The sequence below is a fragment of the Vipera berus genome (genome assembly GCF_964194415.1).
Source record: "Vipera berus genome assembly, chromosome: W".
In the NCBI taxonomy this organism is placed as follows: Eukaryota; Metazoa; Chordata; class Lepidosauria; order Squamata; family Viperidae; genus Vipera; species Vipera berus.
In genome coordinates this window covers 68756117-68781827 of record NC_138210.1, presented here as the reverse complement: position 1 = coordinate 68781827, position 25711 = coordinate 68756117, and the positions used below count along the sequence as shown (strand labels likewise).

Sequence of the window (25711 nt, the reverse complement as noted above, 5' to 3'; positions counted from 1 at the left end):
AGGAATTCTGGGAGTTGAAGTCCCCGAGTCATAAAAGAGCCAAGGTTGCCTACCCCTGGTCTAAACGCATCTCAGGCTTGTCCCACAGGTTTTGCTCCCCCCCCCTTCAAAATTAACTGGAATTAAGCTTTTTTCTTAGAAAATGTTTCACTTCTCATCCAAGAAGCTTCCTGAACGAGAAGTGAAACGTTTTCAAGGGGGAAAAAAAGTAAGAAAGCCCAGTTGCCTTTTGAAAAAGCACCTATGGGACAACCATGACCTGGATGATTGAGAACCTCCATAAGCATCTCAGGCTTCTGTCCAATTTGAGCATCAGGGATTAAATTCTCCTGTGGCAATTCCAGATTTGGGAGGTAATCAGCAGGCTGGGTTTGTATGTAGCTCCAAGCTATTACTATGGGTTTTTCCAATCCACAATTACTATAAATTCCTATCTTCTTCCAACCATTTATAGTTAGTCCTCAACTTACAACAGTTCTCTTTAGTGACCAAAGTTATGACGACCCTAAAAATGTGACTTTCGGACCCTTTTTCAGTTACCTTTGCAGCATCCCCATGATCATGTGATCAAAATTCAGATGCTTGGCAACTGATTCTTACTTTTGATCTTTGCTGTGTCCCAAGGTTACATGATCCCCTTTTGCGACCTTCTGACAAGCAAAATCAATGGGGAAGCCAGATTCACTTATCATCTGCAGTGATTCACTTAACAACTGTGACAAGAAAGGTCGCAAAGTGGGGCAAAACTCAAATGTCTCACTTAGCGACAGAAATTTTGGGCTCAGTTGTGGTCGTAAGGTTGAAGACTGCCCGTCGTATTAGTAAGGTGGTTGGGCTTTAGCTTGGCGTGATGTGCAAACAGGAGCCTCACCAACCCAGATACCCTGTTTCCTTGAAAATAAGCCCCACCCCAAAAATAAGCCCCAGTTAAGATTGTCAGCCAGACAAGACGCATTTGGTACCGTATTTCCCCGTATATAAGCCCCAGCCGGAAAATAAGCTCTAATGCGTCATTTGGAGCAAAAATTAATATAAAATCTGGTCTTATTTTGGGGAAAACAGGGTATTTGCACCAGAGTTGCAGGCTGAACAAACAGGACAAGCTCACTCGCCAATGCGCAACCAAGTCCATCTTTGCCACTGGCACAGACCCTCCCACTGGACCCATCACCCACCACCCGCTGTGGAAACATCCTTAGCATGCCCAGCAGAGGAATTCTGCTCACTCAATCCATCCTGTGATTTGATTTTATTTTTCCCTGACCCTCCCCACAGGAAGCACGTGGCAGATTTCAGCTGATATTCCTCTTCCAGCTTTAATTGCTCCATCAAGAGAAACATCATTAAAGAGATTTTGTATAGAAAAAAAAATGAGAGTGAGGGGAGAGGCAATGCCACTCCACAGTTTCCTCAACCTTCCCACAAAAGGGATGGGTATTTTCTCTTGCTGGTGGCTCTTTAGCTGAGAAGATGTCCAGAACCTGGTTCCCACCCCCCACAGTTGCACGGCGAGATTTTTCTTCTTCTTGATTTGGTTGTCGTCCTTTGGGCGAAATGTGCTCGGGAACACAAAAAACTGTCGTTTCCTTCCCCAGCACTGTTGTTACGGACTGGGGGAGGAGAAGGGTTATTTCACAAAGACCACATTGTTGTTGGAATTGCGGGAAGCCAGCCAAGCTAGGAACACATCCCTGGGTGAGAGAGAGAGAGAGAAAGAGAGAGAAATGTCAGAACCAGAAAACTAACCTGAAACGAGATTAAAGCATCTGTCACAGAAATGCATTTCCAAAACTAAGGGAAAAATAAGAGGATTCATTTGAATTCCATATATTTACACCTTGCCAATCCCAATGCTCAAAATGCATATCCAGAACAGTGTTCTTCAACCTCAGCAACATTTAAGACATCAATTCCCAGAACTCCCCAGTGTATCCAATGCTGGCTGAGGAATTCTGGAAATTGAAGCCCACAAATCTTAAAGTAGCTTAGGTTGGAAAAAAAACAAAAAACCTCTCCCAGAAAATCCCAGCAAATAGTCAGGGAGGAGAGAAGCTAAAGCCATATTTTATGTCGAGATGGGCGGCCTTCCAGAATTCTTGGTGGTGGCCATTTTGGCTGGGGGATTCTGGGAATTGAAGTTTTACAAACCTGCAAGTGGCCCAGTTGGAAGACAAGTGATTCAAACAGAGCTTCCTGTTTTCTGGTTTGTTTTTTTCAATGAGCAATATAGGTGGTCCTCAACTTACGACCACAATTGAGCCCAAAGATTCTGTTGCTAAATGAGACATATAATGAGTGAGTTTTGCCCCATCTTAGGACATTTCTTGCCCCAATTGTTAAATGAACCACTGCAGTTGTTAGTGGCACAGTTGTTACAAGTGAATCTGATTCCCCCCCTTGACTTTGCTTGTCAGAAGGTCGCAAAAGGAGGTCACATGACCCCGGGACACCGCAACCGTCATAAATATGAACCAGTTGCCAGGCGTCTGAATTTGGCTCACATGACCTCAGGGACGCGACAATGGGCGTTAAGGGTGAAAAACGGTCACAAGTCACTTTTCCCAATGCCGTTGTAACTTTGAACAGTCACTAAATGAAGCGTTCTAAGTTGAGGACTAACCTGTACATTTCACCTGGGAACTATGCCCCATAACCACTTGACCAGGAGAAGAGGGTGAGGTGGGAGTATTTGTTCCTCAATCCTTTCTCTGAACAATTTAAATGGATTTTATTTATCAGCAGCTCCATCTTGGATCCACTTCTCTTCACCCTTATGAACCTAAATCTGCTATCGGGAGCAGACATATCGATCGTACAGGTAGTCCTCAACTTAACGACCATTTGTTTAGCAACCTTTGGCAGTTAAGTTAGTCGCACGGTTTTTTGTCAGGTCACAAAAGCCGATTCCACAATCCCAGGATGTTGCAACCGTCATGAGTATGAGTCACGTTGCCAAGCAGCCAAATTTTGATCACGTGACCACGGTGACGCTGCGAGGGTTGAAAAAAGTGAACAATGGTCCTAAGTCACTTTTCCCAGTGCCGTTGTGACTTTGAACGGTCACTAAACAAATGGCTGTAAGTTGAGGGCTACCTGTGAGGACAAAAGACAAAGCCTGAGAAGTGATACTTAGGAAGGTTTTGTAACAGGATGTTCCTAGTTATTCTGATGCTTGGGTACCAATTCTCTCCCACTGTTTCAGCCTCACCTTCCTACAGTGGGATATAAAGAGCGACAGCAATAGCACTTAGACTTATATACCGCTTCACAGTGCTTTACAGCCCCTTTTAAGCGATTTACAGAGTCAGCATATGGCCCCCAACAATCTGAGTCCTCATTTTATTGACCTTGGAAGGATGGAAGGTTGAGTTCAACCTTTTCAATCAGAATAGAGCTGGGAGGGACCTTGGAGGTCTTCTAGTCCAACAAGGAGGAGACCCTATACCAGGGGTAGGCAACCTCGGCTCTTTTATGACTCATGGACTTCAACTCCCAGAATTCCTGAGCCAGCATAGCCAGCATAGCTGGCTCAGGAATTCTGGGAGTTGAAGTCCATGAGTCATAAATGAGCCGAGGTTGCCTACCCCTACCCTATACCATCTCAGACAACTGACTGTCTAGTCCAGGGGTAGGCAACCTTGGCTCTTTTATGACCCGTGGACTTCAACTCCCAGAATTCCTGAGCCAGCCTGGCTCAGCTTGGAAACCTCTCCCTTTCCCCTCAGCGTGGCTGGCTCAGGAATTCTGGGAGTTGAAGCCCACGAGTCATAAAAGAGCCAAGGTTGCCTACCCCTGGTCTAGTCTCTTCTTAAAAGCCTCCAGTGATGAAACACCTACAACTTCTAGTAGCAAGCTGTTCCAATGGTTAATTGTCCTCGCTGTTAGGAAGTTTCTCCTTCGTTCCGGATTGCTTCTCTCCTTGATTAATTTCCATCCATGGTTTCTTGTCTTGCCTTGATCCGCTTGGGATCAAACTCCTGGCAGTGGGCAGAGTTAGCCTGCAATACTATATTCTAATCGCCGTGCCACCATGGCTAAATCAGGGAAATTCCCTTCCGTAGTACCTCTGAGGAGAACCCCAGCAGAAGCTCAAAGTCACCCACCTGCAGTGTTTAACCACGCACTCGTTGCTACAATATTCGTTGTCCCAGTCGCTGTTGGCCACGGGAGGGTTGTCGCAGCCCACACGGACGCAGCGAGGGCGGGGCGACATGGCCACGGGTGATTCGGAGACTAGCTCGACGTGCATTTGCGTTGGAGACTCGACCTGGAAGAGGAGGAAAAGTTTCCGAGATTTAGCCAAGACTGCTAGAGTGGGGGACAGGGGGGGGGGGAACAGGAACGAGAGACTCTTCAGTCTCGCAAAACGGGGGAGGAAAGCGGACTAAGGTCTGCTCTTCCCCAGCGCAATCCAATTCAATTGCCTTTTCGATTGGCAGAATAACAGAGTTGGAAGGGACCTTGGAGGTCGTCTACTCCAACCCCCTGCTCGAGCAGGAGACCCTATACCAGGCATGTCAAACGCGTGACGTCACGTGACGTATGGCGACTTTTTCCCCATTGCCGGCAATGGGGAGGGCGTGGTTTTGTTGTGATGCATCCGGCCCGCGGGCCGGCAGTTTGACACCCCTGCCCTATACCATTTCAGACAAATGGCCGTCCAATCCCTTCTTAAAAACCTCCAGTGTTGGAGCAGCCACAACCTCTGGAGGCAAGCTGTTCCACTGATTTAATTGTTACTCTTTATTTATCTGCTAAGTTTTTTTTACCCCACCTTGGTTACTTTGTAAGTAACACAAGGCGGTGAACATACAAAACATTCCTCCCTCCTGCTATTTTCATCAAAACAACAATCCTGTGGAGGTGGGTGGGACTGAAAGAGAATGACTAGCCAAAGGTCACTCAGCTGATTTTCATGCCTCAGGTGGGACTAGAACTTCCAGTCTCCTGGTGATTGGCCCAAAGTCACCCAGTCGGATTTCATGTCTCTAAGATGGGACTAGATCTCACCGTCTCCTGGTTTCTAGACTAGCATCTTATCCACTAGACCAAGGGTAGGCAACCTTGGCTCTTTTATGACTCGTGGACTTCAATCTTATCCACTAGACTAGACCATGGGTAGGCAACCTCGGCTCTTTTATGACTCATGGACTTCAACTCCCAGAATTCCTGAGTCAGCTATGCTGACTCAGGAATTCTGGCAGTTGAAGTCCATGAGTCATAAAAGAGCAGAGGTTGCCTACCCCTGCACTAGACCAAGGGTAGGCAACCTTGGCTCTTTTATGACTCGTGGACTTCAACTCCCAGAATTCCTGAGCCAGCATGGCTCAGCTTGGAAACCTCTCCCTTTCCCCTCAGTGTGGCTGGCTCAGGAATTCTGGGAGTTGAAGTCCACGAGTCATAAAAGAGCCAAGGTTGCCTACCCCAATGTTTATATTTTTATATTTAAGATTTCTTAATTATAAGCCCACCAGTGTTAGCTTTCAGAGCGAGGCTGGCAGTCTATAAATCCAATAAATAACAAAGTGTAGAGATTAAATTGTAGCCCAATTAAATTCCATTACCATTACTGGTTGTGGGCCACGGTTCCTTTCAACTGAATAGAAACAAAACGGGAAGCTTCTTTCCTAGCCTCAAGTAGTATTCTTCCCAAGCTTTCTATATGCTGAACGATTCAGATATTTGGTGGGCACAACTCACACACACACACACACACCACAGTCATTGACAGGAGAAGCAAACAATATTGGGTCATGCCTAAAAGAGTCCCTTAGTTAAAAGAAAAGATCCAGGAGGCTGGAGGCTAAAACATAGGAAGAACGGTTGCAGGATTTGGGTTTGTCTAGTCCAGGGGTAGGCAACCTTGGCTCTTTTATGACTGGTGGACTTCAACTCCCAGAATTCCTGAGCCAGCATGGCCCAGCATGGCAACCTCTCCATTTCTCCTCAGCATGGCTGGCTCAGGAATTCTGGGAGTTGAAGTCCACCAGTCATAAAAGAGCCAAGGTTGCCTACCCCTGGGCTAGGCCTAGGCTGCTTTACGACTGGTGGACTTCAACTCCCAGAATTCCTGAGCCAGCATGGCAACCTCTCCATTTCTCCTCAGCATGGCTGGCTCAGGAATTCTGGGAGTTGAAGTCCACCAGTCATGAAAGAGCCAAGGTTGCCTACCCCTGGGCTAGGCCTAGGCTGCTTTATGACTCGTGGACTTCAACTCCCAGAATTCCTGAGCCAGCATGGCCCAGCATGGCAACCTCTCCATTTCTCCTCAGCATGGCTGGCTCAGGAATTCTGGGAGTTGAAGTCCACCAGTCATAAAAGAGCCAAGGTTGCCTACCCCTGGGCTAGGCCTAGGCTGCTTTATGACTCGTGGACTTCAACTCCCAGAATTCCTGAGCCAGCAAGGCCCAGCATGGCAACCTCTCCATTTCTCCTCAGCATGGCTGGCTCAGGAATTCTGGGAGTTGAAGTCCACCAGTCATAAAAGAGCCAAGGTTGCCTACCTCTGGCTAGTCTAATGAAAAGAAGGGGTGACCTGAGGGTCTGTCACAAAGAATATGGAGTCAAGCTATTCTCCAAAGCGCCTGAAGGCAGGACAAAAAGCAAAGGATGGAAAATAACCAAGGAGAAAGCCAACCTAGAACTAAGGAGAAACTTCCCGAGAGTTAGCACAATTAAAACAGTGGAACGACCTGCCTCCCAGAAATTGTGGATGCTCCAACACTGGAAGTTTTTAAGAAGGGATTGGAAACCATTGGCCTGAAATTATGTAGGGTTTCCTGCTTGAACAGGGGGTCGGATTAGAAGACACACACACCCCTTCCACCTCCATTGTGCTGTTGTTCTGCTATTCACTCCAATGGCTCTCTTTCCTTCTCCCACAAGGCTCCTCACCTCGGGCACGACATCGATGGGCTCCGGAGACGCTTGGATCTCAGTGCTGGGCCTCTCGGGGCTGCTGTCTTCCGTCCGCAGGGCAATGGGCTGGATCTGAAGAGCCGGCGGGGGCAGGATTTTGATCTGCAGAGGGGGTGGGGGCTGCTGGAGGTTGAGGCGCACCTTCTGCTGCAGAGGCGGCTGCTGCATGGCCTGAAGTGGAGGGGGCTGCTGGAGAATGGTGACCGGCTGGGCGGGGGGCTGCTGAGGCATCTGCTGAAGAGGGGGAGGCTGCAGCCGCGGCAGGTGCATGGACGAGGCGGCCGCAGCGGCCGCAGCTAAAACCGAACGGGTGACAATCTGGGTGGTTCCTGTCCCGGCTTGCAACTGCCCCAGCTGGATCCCCCGCGAGGTCACCATCGTGGCGGGGATGACCGTCACCACCCCGCCTTGCGACGTGACAGCCAGCGAGGAGGGCAGCATCTGTTTGGGAATGATGATCTTGGTGATGCTGGTTTGGCCGGCCGACTGGGGACCGGCGCTGGAGGTCACCACCACCGTGGGCTGGGCGGGGACAACTGCAGGAGGTGGAGGAGGAGGAGGGCTCTCCAGGGCCGGAGGATTGGGAAGCACCGGGGCTGGGGGAGAAGCCGATTCCACAACTGGGGCTGGCTGCTCCGAAGGAGAGGCGATCAGGTCCAGCTCCACCGTCTCGACCGTGGTCTGGGGAAGACAAAATCGGCGATACAGTTCAAGAACAGAGCAGACGTGTGGGGCTACACTTCCCTTCCCTATCTCCTCCTCTTCCTCCTAAGATCTCAAGAGATGCAGGCACCAAAGTTGAAGGAAGCAAATTGTGAACCTGAAATAATTTGACCAGTGGAAACCACGCAATGTGTTTGACCTAGTTGACTGAGGGATGCAAAATATAAAGTTCTAAGTGCTGACAAGACCAGAACGATACAATTTGTATAATTAGAATTTTTTTTTAAAAAATCCTGTTTTTATTACTTTCCAAGTAACTCAAGGCAGTGAACATACATGGTACTCTTTCCTCCTCCTCCTCCTCCTCCTATTTTTCCCACAACAACCCTGTGAGGTGGGTTAGGCTGAGAGAGAGGGACTGGCTGGCTTTCGTGGTTAAACTCCCAGTCTCCTGGGGATTGGCCCAAAGTCACCCAGCTGGCTTCCGTGGCTTAGATGGGACTAGAATTTCCAGTCTCCTAGAGATTGGCTCAAAGTCATCCACTTGGCTTTTGTGGCTAAGATGGAACTAGAACTTCCAGTCTCCTGGTGATTGGCAAAAGCCACCCAGCTGACTTTCATGGCTTAGATGGGACTAGAATTTCCAGTCTCCTGGCGATTGGCACAAGCCACCCAGCTGACTTTCGTGGCTAAGATGGGACTAGAATTTCCAGTCTCCTGGTGATTGGCCCAAAGCCACCCAGCTGGCTTTCGTGGCTTAGATGGGACTAGAACTTCCAGTCTCCTGGTGATTGGCCAAAGCAACCCAGATGGCTTTCATGCCTATGACAGGATTAAAAACTCGTGTTCTCTTGGTTTCTAGTCTGATGCTTAACCATTAGACCTAACTGGCTCTCAGTAGCTTTGTTTACATGAAACAGGACAGTATGAGCCCCTAGTGACAGAGCCCACCCAAACCTCTCTCTGTAGCAATCTAGCATTTTTAGCTTTGCATGAAAAGGAGCACGGCGGCTTGAGCGGCTGGAATGCTGGACAGGAGGTTAGCAAGCCTGCATTCGAGGACTGCTGTGGAACAGGGTTGAGCTCTCGTCATTCGCTCCAGCTCCTTGACAGGGACACGAAAGGAGCCCTCACAGGCATCCCCAGGGCAACGGTGATGTCGCCAGCTAATCCTTTCAACCTGGAAGCACCTCGATGCTTCTGACTCAAGTGCAAAAAAAGCTTGACACGTTTTAGCCAGCAAACCTCGAATAACAGCCAGGGGTTGGCTTCCTATTCTCTGGTACATAGGTTTGCATTATCCACCCTTGAGTGAGCTATTTGTACTTTAAATTCTCAACTATTAGGCAAAACAGGGAAGCCTCACTGAAGCTATTTGGCTTACGCCAAACTACTTATTTTTCTCTTTCCATCGACATCAAACAGAAAGAGGAACAAATGTCAAGAGGGAAGAATATTAGAGAAGAGGGACCGACAGCCAAACCTTTCGATAACCCCTTTCATCTTTGCAACAGCAATCCTCAGCAGTCGGTAAGCCGAGACAGTGTAGCGGTGAAGCTGCTGGCCTAGAAACCAGGAGACGCGGAGTTGTAGTCCTGCTTTTAGGCATGAAAGTTGGCTGGGTGACCTTGGGCCAATCCCCAGGGGATTGTGAGCTCTAGTCCCGCCTTAGGCATGAAAGCTGGTTGGGAGACCTTGGACCACCAGGAGATTGTGAGTTCTAGTCCTACCTTAGGCATGAAAGCCAGTCAGGTGACCTTGGGCCAATCACCAGGAGATTGTAAGTTCTAGTCTCGCCTTAGGCGTGCAAGCCAGCTGGGTGACTTTGGGCCAGTCCCTCTCTCTCAGTCCAACTTACCTCATAGGGTGGTGGGTTGTGGGGGAAAAAGGAGGAGGAGTACATGTATTCTCTCTGCCTTGATTTACTTATAAAAGTAACAAAGGCAGGATAAAAATCTAATATATAAGTTCTCCTTCAAGCCAGGCTGTTTGTGGGTTTTTTTAAAAAAAAATAAAGGACAGAGGTTATGAAATGAGAGGCATTGTTTGCATCTTCCTTGCATCTGTGGTCCATCACAAGGAACGGGATGCTTTGGCACACTTTTCCACACTAGGACCAAAGCCACAAACTTCCTCTAACCATCCCCACTCAGAAAAAGGTCACTTAAGTGACCAAAAGCCTCTCTGCACTGTTACCAATTACAAGCTTCCAGCTTCTGCTTGTTAAGTAGCATCAGGAAGAGCATGAGACCGTTTCCTGCTGAAATACTAGAGAGGCACCGCTTATCAGCAAAGGCAGTTCAGGGCAAACGACATCTCTGGCCCAAGGCGTTTTTTTTCCCCTCTTCCTGTCTTCTCTGGAAGGCGAGTAGCATCAGGGGTAGGTGTCAGTGGAGCAAGGATGGGGAAGGAGGAGGAAGTCATGTCCCCTTACTTGGCACTCTTGGTTGTCCCGGTAGGCAGCTAGCGCTTTCAAATATTCTTTCTTGGCGGCTTCCGTTTTCCGCTTGTAGACCTACGAAAGGAGAGATGGGAATTACAAAGCAGGCTGAGCCTCCGGTTTCAGGCGTTTACTTAGCAGAAAGAAGGATTTATTATTTTTTTTTAAAAAAACCAGTTACCATATTTTTCGGCGTATAAGACGACCCCCTACATTTCCTGTTAAATTATAGGGTTTGGGCTATACTCGCGGTATAAGACTACCCCTCTTCCAACGCACACCAAATAAAAATTAAAAAACATCAGATTTGATTTTAATATGGTAATTTTAATTCAAATGCTTATGACATGCAGGTACTTAGTAGGAAAACTGTCACTTATAAACATAAGGCTGTTTGTCATCAAACATGTAAACATAAAACAGTGCAAGTGGATTAAAATTTTCCTAATTCACTCTAAAGCTTTCCCTGCGCAGACCAAATGGGAGATCCGCTCCAGGTTTTCCAGCCAGCCCGCCGAGTTCCTGAGTCAAATGTGTCCTTAGAGCTAAGCAGCTGCTCTGGCTGCTGCATTCCCCACCTGCCTTTCAAGTTGGGATAGACTGCAGCTGCTCTTCAACTTTAGAAGGAAAGACGCCCAGACCCCAGCCTGTAAAAAATCACAGACTGCAGCTTCTTCTCCAATTGGTCCCGCTTTCCCTGCGCAGACCAAATGGGAGATTTGCTCCAGGTTTTCCAGCCAGCCGTGTCCCTAAAGTTTCAGCACCAGGCGTATAAGATGACCCGACTTTTGAGAAGATTTTCATGGGTTAAAAAGTCGTCTTATACGCCAGAAAATACAGTATTCCCTTGCCTGCAGTCACTGATGTAGACAAGGGGTTGGTTTGGACCACTTAGAAATGAGGTTTGGCATTTAGGGAGCGAAGGAAGCCGGTGCGGGAACGAGACTTCTCTGGGCCCTTCCCTTCAGGCTTGGAAGAGGGTTGCACTGCATTTCCCAGCATTCCTTGCAATTTGTCTCTGTTGGCTGGCTCACTCTAATGCAGTTATTTCTCAAGCTCAGCAGCTTTTAAGATGGGTAGAATTCAACTCCCAGAATTCCCCAGCCAGCATATGAATACTGGAAGTTGAAGTTGACGAGGTTGAGAGGCACAGCCTCGTAGTATCGGTAGTCCTTGATTTACAATCACAATTGAGCCCAAAAGTTCTGTTGCTAAGTGAGACATTTGGGTTCTGCCCCATTTTTACAATTTTTTTCTTGCTACAGTTGTTTTAAGTGAATCATTGCAGCTGTTAAGCTAGTAATAAATACGCTTGTTAAGTCAAACTGGCTTCCCCACTGACTTCTCTTGGTTAGAAGGTCGCAAAAGGGGATCCTGTGATTCGGCACACTGCAACCCATCATAAATATGAACCGGTTGTCAGGTGACCGCGACAGCTGTAAATGTGAAAAACAGTTGTTAGTCACTTTTTTTTCCCCAGTGCCATTGCAACTTTGAAAGGCCACGAAACTAATGAATGTTAAGTCAAGGATTACCTATATCTGTTCTGGCAAACCTATGGCACACGTGCCACAGGTGGCACGCAGAGCCCTCTCTGTGGGCATTTATTTATTTATTTATTTATTTATTTATTTATTTATTTATTTATTTATTTAAATCCCATTTATATCCCGCCCTTCTCCGAACACTCAGGGTGGCTTACAATTTAAAGCACAAACCAATGTGCTTAGCAATAGCCTTCATTCTATGTATATGCCTGCTTATTAGGGCTTTCGCCCCCCCCCAAGCAGCATTATTATAAAGTCAGCTTATTGCCCCCAACAATCTGGGTCCTCATTTTACCTACCTCGGAAGGATGGAAGGCTGAGTCAACCTTGAGCCTGGTGGGATGCGAACCTGCACTAATTGCAGGCAGCTGGTGTTACTTAAGGAGGCATTAGCCCACTGCTCCACCAAGGCTCTTGGTGTCACCCCACTCCTGGGCCTTCAAGCTGGGTTTTATAAAACCTTTTCGCTTTAGGCCTCCACCACCGTGTGCAAAAAAAAAAAAAGTTCAATCAATCATTTCAACTTCTCGTGGGGAAAAAAAGATCGTGCAAAGTTGGGATTGATTGAACTTTTTAGTCCCACGCAGTCAGCCGTTACCACCGCAGCCACGCACACCCAATGGGCCATGCCCACCCAGCACCCGACCATACATAAGTGGGTTTTGGGTTGCAGTTTGGGCACTAAAACTTTCACCCTCACTGACCTATATACTGCACCATACAATTTAATAGGAAATGGCTTGGATTTCATCTGAGGCAGGTCCATTATTAACCTGGAAAGCTTCTGGTCCATTCAGGGCAGCACTGATTTGTGCTCCAGAGGCACTGATAAAAGATCATTGAGTTGAAATGGATCAATGGCCCTCCAAAGTGGACAAAGAGCTAAAAGGGTTCTGGATTAATCAATCAGGTTTTTTTTAAAAAAGGAATGGCTTTAGAAAGTAGCCAGGGTTAACCAGGTGGCTGCCTCTACTGTGTTGTGTGTGGGGAAGTGACATCCATCACTCAAGAGCAGAACACAAGCTCCGGCCTCTGGAAGTTCCCATTTGATTGCACCAGCCTCTATCCCAGTGTTTCTGTCCTTGGCAACTTTTAAGACGTGTGGACTTCAAATCCAGAATTCCCCAGCCAGCATATGCTGGGAGTTGAAGTCCACGTCTTACAAGTTGCCAAGGTCTGTGACTCTCCCGCTCAAAACGAGCCGAGAGCTAAGAAAAATCCACTACTTTAGTATCAATTATGCTCAATGCATCACATGGAACTCAGATCAGACTTTAGGAGGAAGACTTCGCGTGTTCATCTCCCAAGAGATTTATTTCACATGCGCACATCTTTACAAAGAATCCCACCATGCGATCTTACCCAACCTCTTGCCATTAGAAGAGCCTTGGTGGAGCAGTGGACTAATGCCTCTTTAAGTAACACCAGCTGCCTGCAATTAGTGCAGGTTCGCATCCCACCAGGCTCAAGGTTGACTCAGCCTTCCATCCTTCCGAGGTAGGTAAAATGAGGACCCAGATTGTTGGGGGCAATTAAGCTGACTTTGTAATAATGCCGCTTGGGGGGGGGGGAAAGCCCTAATAAGCAGGCATATACATAGAATGAAGGCTATTGCTAAGCACATTGATTTGTGCTTTAAATTGTAAGCCGCCCTGAGTCTTTGGAGAAGGGCGGGATATAAATGGGATTAAAATAAAAATAAATAAATAAATAAAATTTTAGGAGGTGTGAATTTCAATTCCCAGAATTCTGCTGGCTGGGGTATCCTGGGAGTTGCGCACATCTTAAAATGGCTAAGATTGGAAAACATTGCTCAAGCTTCTGCTGTTCTTGAAAGGCCAGCTTCCTCAACTTGATCCCCACCAGGTACCAACTTAATTGATCCAACTTGATTGTTCTAGCACAACTTTCGTGCAAAATGTTTGGGAGGTGAAAACTGGCCAAGGCAGACTGACTCTTTCTTCCAGGGCTCCAGATGGACTCTCCGGGGTGCTGTCCTTGGTGCTGAAGTTTGGAGATGGGTGTGTGTGTGTGTGTGTGTGTGTGTGTGTGTGTGTGTGTGTCCCACCCCCTACAACCGCTCAATGCAACAAACCCTTTGAGACGTACTTGCTTCTGTTCCTCTCCCAAGCTGTCCCACATCGAGGCGACAATCTTGGAGACCTCGCCGAAGGTGGCTTTGGGATTCTGCCCCTTAATGGCCGCCTGGGTGTCCCGAAAAAAGAGGGCGTAGGCGGAAACGGGCTTCTGGGGCTCATTGGGATCCTTCTTTTTCTTCTGCTTCTTGGGTGGTTTCTGCTTCTTCCCGATGTCCAGCACGACTGCAGGTGCTGCAACAGGCGGTGGCGCCACCGAAGCAGGTGGGGCTGGTTTGGCGACAGAAACTTGCTATGGGACAGAGATGAACAAGGTCAGAAATGCAGAAATGCCCTGGGCTGCATTAACAGAGGGACAGAATCAAGATCATGTGAAGTGTTAATACCGCTTTATAATGCCCGAGTAACGTCACACTCGGAATACTGCATTGTCAGAGGAAAAACTCATTAAAGGCAAGAGAAAGCATACCACAGACATCTCACTGTAGGATCCGGAGGTTTACTGGAATTTAGAACACACAATAAGTACACGCCTGTCATAACCCATTGTAAGGAGGGCCAACCGTACAACCACTCAAAGAGGGACGGCTTGTGGCCGATTGGCCCCAATTGTCAACTCTACAACGCACCAGACTGCAGCCATCTTGGTCGTTCTAGGTTGCCACAAGAAAGGGAGGGGGGGATGTTTGGAGATTCTTTGCTAGTCTAAACAATTTATTGTCCTGTGGGAACCAAGGTCGTTCCTTTCTCCAGGTAGAGGCTGGTCATTTTGTTAGAAGGCCCACCAAGTTATTCTATTGGGAAAAGCAGCTGACTGCATAGCTTTGGGGTGGGAGGTTTAACTTTGTAATAGTGTAACTCTTTGGAGGGAATTTCAAACTTGGTTTCACTTTTGACCATGCTGATACTATGTAGCCAAGAAACATGTTCTTTGAGGAAACCTTTAGCCTCCGAGTTCTGACGTACTTGGTCTTGTCTATCAGAACCTTGACCCCAACCCTCTTTTAGTGACACCCTTTTCTACCTTAAAACCACAACCCCATATTTCTGGGGTTCTGGGGTGACAACAGTAATTGCGCTAGCTCCTTGTTCTTACCACAACTTTCCACACTACCCTTTTGATATGTACTGTTACAAAAGGCATCCTGGTATAAAGGTAGTTCCTCAATTCCCACACTTCCTGGTTCCTTATTGTATGCAGATGCAAGCATTATAGTCAACAGAAGGCCACAGTTCAAACTTTGGTTAAGTATCCCACAACAAGCTGAGGCCTTTACTTGATCAACAAGGTCTCTGGTAGTTAGCAACTTCTAATCTATCAAGGGGACACTGAACCAGATATACGATGACATTAATAGATTTTATTATCCAGTTTTGTTCACCATGTTATAAAAAGATGTTGAGACTCTGGAAAGAGTGCAGAGAAGAAGAACAAAGATGATTAGGGGACTGGAGGCTAAAACATTCGAAGAACAGTTATAGGAAGTGGGTGTGTCTAATGAAGAGAAGGATGAGGGGTGACATGATAGCAGTGTTCCAATATATAAAGGGCTGCAACAAAGAAAAGGGGGTCAACCTGTTTTCCAAAGCATCTGAAGGCAGGTCAAGAAGCAATGGATGGAAAGTCATCAAGGAGAGAAGCAACTTAGAACTAAGGAGAAATTTCCTGACAGTGAGAACAATTAATCAGTGGAACGTCTTGCCTCCAGAAGTTGTGGGTGCTCCGACACTGGAAGTTTTTGAGAAGAGATTGGATAACCATTTGTCTGAAATGATATAATCTTTTCTGTCTGAGCAAGGGGTTGGACTAGAAGACCTCCATGGTACCTTCCAACTGTGTTATTCTGTATTCAGAAAGAGCTGCACAGAGCTGAGATAGAGGTCATGCCTGTGGGCATGTGGAACAGATTTTATTCTCGTTTGTACCAGCCTTTATTCCAGTGTTTCTATCCTTGGCAACTTTAAGACGTGTGGACCTCAACTCCCAGAATTCCCCAGCCAGCATATGTTGGGAGTTGAAGTCCACATGTCAAAAATTTGCCAAACTGCTCCATTCTAACTTTTTCTGAGGTCCCACTTACCTACGTAAACTGAAGAAGCTTCTTGGACGAGAAGTGAAATGTTTTCAAAGAAAAAAAAAACTAAGAAAGTTCAGTTGCTTTTTTTTTAAAAAAAGCACTTTTGGGACAACCATAACTAGGACAAATGAGAATTATCTATAGACAGCAGCTGGGCTGTTTCAAAAGCTACACAGGGCTGGGCATTACTTGTGCAAGGAGGAGGTGTGGTTTGCAATGATGATGTTACCTAGTTGGGTAATGAAATGTCTGCAAGAAAATAGCCGAGCTCAAAGAGCACTGAGGAACCCCCCCCCCCCAAATTCTCCACATCTCCACAGCCAGCCCGTCAAAACTAACCCGCCTGATTTCTTCTGGCTCCTCCTCCTGCAGAGAATTGGAGGGTGAAGGGGCGGGTGTCAGCCGCTCCTCAGGGGACTGGGCCGTGGGGGGCAGGATCGAACTTCCACCCAGGCTGAGTCCCAGCTGAGAGCTCAGCTCTGATTGGTCGATGGTGGTCAGCTGCCCATGCCCCATGAGGCCAGTGCTGATGTCTGTCATAGGCACGTCAATGGTGACAGGTGGATTGGCGCTGTACTGGGTTCCCATGGGGTGATCCAAATCCTAGAAAAAGGGTAAAAAGGTAAGATTCAGAACATAAGATGACCACTGTGGGGCAATCCCTGCTATGCAACTAGGCGCCGTTTTAGTTGGGCTTGCAGCTGTTCACCACCTCTGCTCTGCAGACTCAACTTGATTGGGTTATTTTCCTCAAACACACCAGCAGGATTCCCTATGGCAGGTAGTCCTCGAGTCACGAGTGCTCTGGCAGGTAGTCCTCAAGTTACGAGTGTTCTGGCAGGTAGTCCTCGAGTTCAGAGTGTTATTCACTCATGGGAGTGAATCTCGTACCATAAGCAGGAGTGGCTCGTTAAGTGAACATGAGGTATCTCAGGAGAGGGAAGGCCATGGAGGGCCAAGTGATGGAACAGGCCCCCAAGGCCTTCCTGACCCATTAAGATACCTCATGCTGCCCCCTCCCTTCCTGCCACATTGGACTCACCTGGAAAAGTGAGGCCAGGGGACACTTCTGCAACCCTCTGGAGGTTGGACCCAGCCACCGGAGGGCCACGGAAGCATCCCCTGGCCTCAGATCCGGGCAGCAGCAGGCTGGAAAAGGCCTCCGACTGCCAGAGGGCCAAAGCATCCCCTGGCCTCACTTCCGGGTGGCAGAGGCCTGGAAAACGCCCAAATCCGGCCTCTGGAGAGACGCAGAAGCGTTTCCCCGACCTCCGATCTGGTCGGCAGAGGCCTGGAAAAGGCCTCCGGCAGCCGGATTGAAACACACAAGCGTCCTCCGGCTTTGGTTCCGTTCGCTGTTGCAGAGAACAGAGGCCTAAAGTCCCATGAGAACACGTGAGATCAGCAGCGTGACATCTCGCCCCACTTACCTCCCATGACCTTGTGTTAAATTTTGGCCAGGGCTTTTCAACCAGGGCTACGGGTACCACCTGTGGTACATTGGCACCTGGCAGGTGGTATGCGACCATCCTAGAAAAGTGGTAGCGGGGGAGGGGAATGAGCTGAACCAGGGGCAGCACCGCACAAGCCTGAGTGAGAGACAGCTGGAGCTGCAGGGCTGTCAGGGCTCAGCAGAAGTGCCAGGATCAGCGCCCGGCTCCAGCTGGAGCTTGGTGCTAATCCTGCCGCTTCTGAGCCCAGAAGAAGTGCCGATCAGCTGGAATGTTGCAGCATTTCCAGGGTCTTGTGATTTACATTCAGATGCTTGGCAACTGATTCATATTTATGACGGTCACAGTGTCCCAGGGTCATGTCAAGTGACCAAAACCTGCTGCAACCACCCAACAGAGGGGGGGGAATAAAAACCAAACACCCCCCACCCCCGCTACCAATCCTCAACAGAAATGCTCACAATGAAAACCTTGGACAGGAGGAAGAGCGCCGCTGGGCGGGCAGGCAGGTGTCTTGCTTGGCTGTGGCTTGGGGGGGGGGCTTTTTTCAGGGCCATTGTATCTTCGAACAGTCACTAAGCGAACTGTTGTAAGTCGAGGACTACCTGTACTTCATCACTTTTTTCCTTTTTTTTTTTTTTTGGTCATCAGGTTTTTGACCCCTTGCTAGGCTGATTGAAAAGTAAAGTTAAAATATTAGAATGAACAGCTCAACAATCTGAAACCTTGGACCGATTCAAAGCATGAGGAAAGAAATCTGGCTGTTTCTTAAGCAATGACAACGGGAGGGCCAAGTCCTCATCAGCATGCCAGAAAGATAAGCCAGAGATGGCCAGGAGATGGTTTGGGGGACCTTGGGTCTCCCCATTCCATCTTGACAAGTTTGAAAGACAGGCAGGGAATGCTAAAAGTCCCCTAACCTAAGCAGGTCCACAGGAGTAAAAACTCTAGGGGCCGGTGCTCATCTCTGTTTCAAAGCCGAAGAGCCAGCACTTGTCCGAGGACGTCTCCGTGGTCATGTGGCCGGCATGACTAGACGCCAAAGGCACATGGAACGCTGTTACCTTCCCACCGTAGGGGTCCCTATTTTCCTACTTGCATTTTTTACGTGCTTTCGAACTGCTAGGTTGGCAGAAGCTGGGACGAGTAACAGGTGCTCACTCTGTTACGAGGCACTCAGGATTCGACCCGCCAAACTGCCGACCTTCTGATCGACAAGCTCAGCGTCCTAACCCACTGAGCCACCACGATCCTTGGGCCACAGGGGTAGGCAACCTTAAACACTCAAAGAGCCACTTGGACCCGTTTCCCAGAGAGAGAAAAAAAACACTGCGAGCCGCAAAACTCGCACGCGCATGGGTGCGCGTGCAGGCAAGGGGAGGAGCTTGATTGAGGAGTTTACTTAAAAAGAAATAGAGGCTGCTGTGCATGAGGTCTCTCTCTCTCTCTCCCTCCCTCTTTCTCTCTCTCCCTCTCTCCCCCACCTCTCTCTCTCCCTCTCTCCGATCTTCTGCTCACCTGGCAAGCTGACTTCTCGCTGTTCTCGGACAAGCTGACACACATTCTTATTGGGCTGGCTCTCCTGCCCTTGAGAGCCGCTGCTTTCTGCTGCTTCCTGCTTCCTGTGGAGACGCAGCAAAGGCAGGAGCCCGGCCCAATAAGCTTGTCAGCTTCTCCGAGAACAGCGAGAGGCCACCCTCTTTTTTACAGACACACACAGAGAGAGAGAGAGAGAGAGAGAGAGAGAGAAGTGCAAGTGCCTCTCTCTGCCTCTGCAAATGGCGGAGGACTGGGAGCCACAGGGGGAGGCTGAAAGAGCCGCATGCGGCTCCAGAGGCACGGGTTGCCGACCCGTGCTCTAGCGGGACCAAGTGTTGTGATTCAGGGTCAGCCTGTGGGTTCGGCAGTTGGGTCGGACGACTCAGAGGAGGAGGGGGGTGTTGAAGACCTTGCTGAGGGGGTTGAAGATCTTGCTGATGATAGCCCTCAGGCAGGCCCCTCCCACTTGGTCACCATGGAGACCCAGCTGTGTGAGCCTGACAGTGTGGACGAAGATGACCCACAGCTGGCCCTGTTCAAGGACGCCCGACGCAGGAGGCAGTCAAGTAGGAGTAAACAGAGGAAGGCTGTGGGGCTTCTCGGAAGGAGGCAGAGAGAGGCCACGCCCTGAACTCTTTATAAAGGGAATGTGTGGGGAGGGCTGGTTTGCTGAAAGCAACCGCTCAGATAGTGTTTCAAAGCTCCTGTATCTTGGTTCGTGTCTTGTTTGTTTTTTGTAGTAATAAATTTGGCAGACGTAATTCCAGCCTCTTGCCGTTTGTAAAGGGGTTGCCTTTTCTGCAGGGCCGGTAGCAGGCTGGTACAGAACACCAAGCAGAAGGGCCTTTTCCGTGGTGGCTCCCTCCCTGTGGAACATGATCCCTGCGCAGGTAAGGTCGAACCCCACTCGATGCTCTTTTGCAAGACCCCGAAGACCCAGTTCTGTCAATAGGCCTGGGGATCCCAGAGTGGGGCCGTTATTGCTTTTTTTTTAAAAAGGTTTTTGAATTTGGGCTTTTATCTTTGTAAGCCTGCCCAGTTACTGAGAGTGAATTGGGCAGCCATATAAATTTTCATAAATACACCGAGCCCTGGTGGCGCACTGGCTAGAATGCAGTACTGCAGGCTACTTCTGCTGACTGCCGGCTGCCAGCAGTTTGGCAGCTCGAGTCTCACCGGGCGCAAGGTTGAATCAGCATTCCATCCTTCCGAGGTTGGTAAAAGGGAGGACCCAGGTTGTTGGAGGCAATAGGCTGACTCCGCAAACCGCTTAGAGGGGGCCGTAAAGCATTGTGAAGCGGTATATAAGTCTAAGCGCTATTGCTCTTGCTGTCTGCCAGCCTCTTCCTCCAGCTACTTAACTGCGATCCACTGAGGACCAAATCCCTGCCTGTCGAAGGCCATCTCATAGGACCTCAAAATGGGCCTTCACAATCATCTCATTGTTCGGAATGTCCTCGCTGCCGAACTGAAGGGCTGATTTTATTTTTATTTTTCATTAGCCTTGAGGAAGGACTGAAAAACGCCCTTTAAACTCTCAATTTAACTATTTTCTTAGCAATAGCAATAGCATTTAAGGCTTATATACTGCTTCATATTGCTTTACAGACCTCTCCAAGCGGTTTACAGAGTCAGCCTATGGCCCCCAACAATCTGGGTCCTCGTTTTACCGATCTCGGAAGGATGGAAGGCTGAGTCAACCATGAGCCGGTCAGAATCGAACTGCTGACGGTAGACAGTTTACCTGCAGTACCGCATTCTAACCACTGGGAGGGAAAGGAGGGAAACGAAATGGCAGAGAGGGAGGGAGGGAAGGAAGGGAGGGAGGGAAACAGCAATAGAAGTTAAACTTATATACTGCTTCACACTGCTTTATGATGCTGCTGAAAGACGGTGATAATCGGCATTCTGAATCGCTTTCATAAGTAAATAAACTGTTGTCGAATCAGCAACAGAAAACCACCTTCCCGTTCCACCTCTCCAAGCCCTGTTCTTATGATGTTTGGCTTACCATGGCTAGCCCACCGCTCAGCAGCCCGCCCCCTTGCTCCATAAGGCCATGGCTAATGCCCACAGGTATGTCAAGGGCCTGAACCCCATACTGGGCCGAGAAAGTGGCATCGGGGGCAGTCACCGGGTCACCCAGGTCCTCAAAGTGCCCAACCACATCGGAAACAGCCAAGGAAGGGTCAGCGTCCAGCGCGATGGGTGGAATCTCAAACTCTTCGTCCCCCAGACTTGGCGTGTGGAAAGTCTGCGTGAGGCAAAAAAGAAAAGAGAAGAAAGTTTAATTCAAGCCGTATTAGGTCGCTCACCTAGTTGTCTTGCCTACAGTGGTAAGAGAATCCCCCCTGGATTTTTGAGGGAAAAAGGGGGTGTCAAGCATGAAACTTTAGCCTGTGCGTTTCAACTTGCCTTTAGATAAAGGGGGGGTGGAGAGGTTTATTCTCAAGTGGGTAGACGGAGAAACGAAACTTCTTCAATTCAGCTACAGACCATGGGAGCTTGAAGCCTTGTCAAGGACACCGGAACAGGTGTGGAATTGAAGCAGATGGTTCCCATAACAAAGTGGACTTCTTGATGTGGATTACGTGGGGGTTTGGCTGGGAAAACTATTGTTTTAAGTCTGTGAATTGGTGTGGGAGCTTCAGAATTAGTTTTTACTTTTACATAACCACGCAGTGTATTCAATAAACTGGACGTTTTTGGGAAACGGATTTAATCTTGAGTTTTATTTGGAGTCTCAAGCTGGATGTTGACGGGGTTTTCATCAGAGAGCTGATTCTTTTTAAATGACGGATTTTAAAAAAGTAAAATAAAAGTCAAGCTGGAGACTTCAGGGAAGCACCCAGAGTTGTTGAAGAGTCGGGCAACATTCATGTATTGTTATCGTTATTATTATAGTCCTCAACATATGACTGCAACTAGGATTGGGATTTTGGTCACTAAGCAATGCATTTTTAAGTGAATCACACCCGATTTTGTGACCTATCTTGTTAAGCAAATCGCACCATCATTAAATGCATTTGACTTCCCCCATTGTCAAAAGTAGCCTGGTGTGTGTGTGTGGGTGTGTCTGCAAATGGTGATCATGTGACACTGCAACCATCGTAAATACGTGTTGGTTGCCAAGCAATGCAATTTTGATCATGTGACTAGAAGGATACTGCAACAGCTGCAAATCACTTTTTCAGGGCCACAATATAATCAGCATTTACAAAATTTCCAGCATTTGCTACCCATGGATTCTCCATTTCTATCCAATTACCTTATTCCATAACTGTTCTGAACCAGCCCTCTTCTGGCCTTGAGTAAGGCAACCCCTATTCAGAAAGAAGAGACTGGAGAGCGTCCAAGGCTAAAAGGCATCTGCCAAGATTTAATTACGCAGTTAACAAAAACACTAGAGCTTGTCTTCTCAAGCGGAAAAGTTGCTTTCAGCAACCAGCCCCTCCCCAAACACTCCTTTTATAGAGAGCTCAGGGCGTGGTCTCCCTGTGCCTCCTCCCGAGGAGTCCCACATTCTTTCTTTGTTTGTTCCTGCTCGACTGCCTCCTGCGTCGGGCGTCCTTGAACAGGGCCAGCTGTGGGTCATCATCTTCCGCACTATCGGGCTCACGCAGCTGAGAAGAGGGCCCCGGCTGGGAACTCTGCCAAGCCTCCACGCCATCATCAACCGGTTCGTCTCCCACACGGTCCTCCTCCCCCTCATCTGAGTCATCCGACACCTCTGAGCCGGCTGCCGAAACCACAGGCTGGCCCTGAGTCACAACACTATCCCGCACCGCAGGGCCCTTCCCCCGGGTCTGCCGATCCGGATGCGGTCGGGATGGAAACTGTTCGTGAAACGCAGTCACCAACGCAGGGGCATGAACGGCGGTCGCGTCTTCCCATGTGAAGTCCTCCGGCCCGTACCCTTTCCACTCGATCAGGTACTGGAAGCGACCTTTCAGCCAGCGGGAATCCCGGATGCTGGCGACCTCGTACTCAGGGGTGCTGCCTCCATCACGAGTTCCTGATGGGGGAGGTTCCGCTTGGCGAAGTGGACAGGCCGGTTGTTCGGGGACCAACAAGGACCAATGGAAGACGGGGGTGCACGCGCAGGGAACGTGGCAGAGTTAAACGATAGGCGACCGGATTGATGACGGCCTCGACTGGGAACGGTCCAAGGTAACGGTGGTCCAGCTTCCTCGCCGGCCGAGTGGATGGTAGGTTCCTGGTGGACAGCCAGACCCGATCCCCCACCGATAGTGGAGGCGTATCCCTTCTCGACCGATCGGCGAACCTCTTGTAGTCGGCCTTGGCCTTCTCCAGTTGCCGTCGCACCAACCGATGGATCGCCTGTAACTCCGCCATAAATTCGTTCGCTGCCGGCTCCGATGAGTCCACGGGAGAAAGGGGGAAAAACCGGGGGTGATAACCCACGTTGGCCAAGAACGGTGTCATCTGCGTGGAGGTGTGCTGCGAGTTGTTAAAGGCAAACTCGGCTATGGCCAAATAGTCCACCCAATTGTCCTGCTGCAGGTTAACGTAGCAGCGCAGATACTGCTCTAAGATGCCGATGACCTTCTCGGTACCCCCGTCGGTCTGAGGATGATGCGCGGACGAGAGGCAAACCTTAATGTCCAACGCCCGCATCAACTCCTGCCAGAAGCGGGCTGTAAACTGGGCCCCCCTATCGGAGACGACTCTATCGGGAAGGCCATGCAGCCGGAACACCTGTTGGATGAACATGCGACTAGTGGCACGAGCTGACGGTAAGCCGCGACAGGGGATGAAGTGCGCCATCTTGGTCAACATGTCCACCACCACAAACACTGTCGTGAAGCCGGAGGATGGGGGTAGATCCATCAGAAAGTCCATGGACACAGCCCCCCAGGGTCTCTTGGGTGTTGGCAAGGGCTGCAGTAAACCAGGCGGGGCCCCTGTCGCTGACTTGGCCTGCCTGCAAGGAATGCAGGAGGTGACATAAGACTGGACATCGTGTCGGACTCGGGGCCACCAGAAGGTACGGGAGACCAGGTTCAGAGTCTTGAACAGGCCAAAATGCCCCGCAGCCGGGTTATCATGACACTGGCTGAGGACGAGTCCCCTGAGTGGCCCTCCTGGAACATAGAGCCGCTCACGATAATACAGGAGTCCATCCGCGACCGACCAAGGCGAATCTGGCCCCACCTCTTCCTTCCGCTGGGCCACCCACGCCTCCTGCTGCTGCGCCTCCCGGATCCGAGCCCGTATATCCACCGGCTCCCGCACCGCAGCAAAAGACTCGACGGGGATCACTGTCCTGGGCGGAAGCTTGTCTTCCGCTCGGGTGTATTCGGGCTTTCTGGACAGAGCATCCGCTCTCTGGTTGTGCCCGCTTGGTATGTACCGCACCTGGAAATCAAACCTCGCAAAGAAGAGGGACCACCGGATCTGGCGTTGATTCAAATTCCGAGCGGTCTGCAGGCTTTCCAGATTCTTGTGGTCCGTCCGGACCTCGATCTGATGCCGCGCCCCCTCCAGATGATGCCTCCAAGCCTCGAACGCCGCCTTGATGGCCAGCAGCTCCTTCTCCCAGATGGTATAGTTGCGCTCCGAGGGGTTCAATTTCCGAGAGTGATACGCGCAAGGGAAAAGGGTACCGCTGGGCGTCGTTGCCTGGAGTAACACGGCCCCAATGGCAATGTCGGAGGCGTCCGCCTCCACGACAAACGGCCGTTGCGGGTCGGGATGTTTCAAGATGGGCTCCTTCATGAAGGCGTCCTTCAAAGCCTGGAACGCCTGTTGTTCGGGGGCGTTCCACTGGAACCGAGTCTTCTTCTGCAGGAGCCGGGTGAGGGGGGCTGTCAAGGCAGCAAAGCCAGGGATGAATGTCCGATAGTAGTTGGCAAATCCAAGGAGTCGCTGAACGTCCTTCACGCGACGCGGGGGTTGCCAACTCTGCAACGACTCGACTTTACTCGGCTCCATGGCGATAGCCTCAGGAGAAATGCGGTGACCCAGGAAATCGATGGTCACCTGGTAGAACTGGCACTTCTCCAACTTGGCAAACAGCCGATGTTCCCGGAGGCGCTGCAGGACCTGACGGAGATGCTGATGATGCGCTTCACGCGACGGGGAGTAAATCAGGATGTCGTCCAGGTACATCACGACAAACTGGTCCAACAGATCTCGAAAGATGTCGTTCATAAAATGCTGAAACACAGCGGGGGCGTTGGTCAGGCCAAACGGCATCACCGTGTACTCGAAATGTCCATAGCGAGTACCAAACGCCGTCTTCCACTCATCACCCGGCCGAACCCTGACGAGGTTGTAAGCTCCACGCAGGTCCAGTTTCGTGAAGATCTTAGCCTCCCGGAGTCGGTCCAAGAGCTCGGGGATGAGGGGCAGCGGGTAGCGGTTACGCACCGTGATGGCGTTGAGTTTCCGGTAGTCACAGCAAAGCCGTAACTCGCCCGACTTCTTTTTGACGAAGAGCACGGGCGCAGACACTGGCGAGGACGAGGGCCGGATGAAACCACGAGCCAAATTCTTTGTCAGGAAGTCCCGCAATGCAGCCAACTCGGGCTCCGACATGGAGTACAAACGCCCCACTGGGAGAGGCGCATCAGGGACTAGATCAATGGAACAGTCATAGGGCCTGTGCGGGGGTAATTGGTCCGCCTCTGACTCGCTGAACACATCAGCAAAGTCGGACAGTTCGGGAGGCAAAGAAACCCCTGAGGAACCCTCCACCTGGCCGGCACAGATATGGCGGGTGTGGTCCACGCACTGCAAACTTGGGAAGGTGACCAAGTTCTGAGACCAATAGATCTGTGGATCATGCGCCCGGAGCCACGCCAGTCCCAAGACCACGGGGAAGTGCAGATCCGAAGTGACGTAAAACTGAATGGCCTCCACATGGGTACTGATGGCCATACACACGGGTTGCGTGGCGGCCGTAATAGGCCCGGACAGGAGCACTCGACCATCGATGGTCTCCACAAGCATGGGC

At 49.8% G+C, this 25711-nt stretch overlaps 1 protein-coding gene across 3 annotated transcripts in view; it reads right to left on the bottom strand.

Annotated features, from left to right (window-relative positions):
- Nucleotides 1–1211: 1211 nt before the first annotated feature.
- The window catches only part of LOC308676691 (TOX high mobility group box family member 4-like), a 39009-nt gene continuing 14509 nt past the window's right edge, over nt 1212–25711 (bottom strand). The window contains exons 1-8 of one of the 3 annotated variants that reach the window (XM_081342684.1): nt 22001–23410; nt 20744–20986; nt 16082–16345; nt 13678–13956; nt 10016–10096; nt 6895–7599; nt 4104–4267; nt 1216–1691 (exon numbers count right to left, since the gene is read on the bottom strand). In XM_081342684.1, the coding sequence (XP_081198810.1) occupies nt 1628–1691; nt 4104–4267; nt 6895–7599; nt 10016–10096; nt 13678–13956; nt 16082–16345; nt 20744–20785 (1599 nt within the window). In that variant the 5' untranslated portion in view covers nt 20786–20986; nt 22001–23410 and the 3' untranslated portion in view covers nt 1216–1627. Of the gene's footprint in view, nt 1692–4103; nt 4268–6894; nt 7600–10015; nt 10097–13677; nt 13957–16081; nt 16346–20743; nt 20987–22000; nt 23411–25711 lie in introns of those variants that run through there. The other 2 variants (XM_081342682.1, XM_081342683.1) reach the window with 2 other exon arrangements.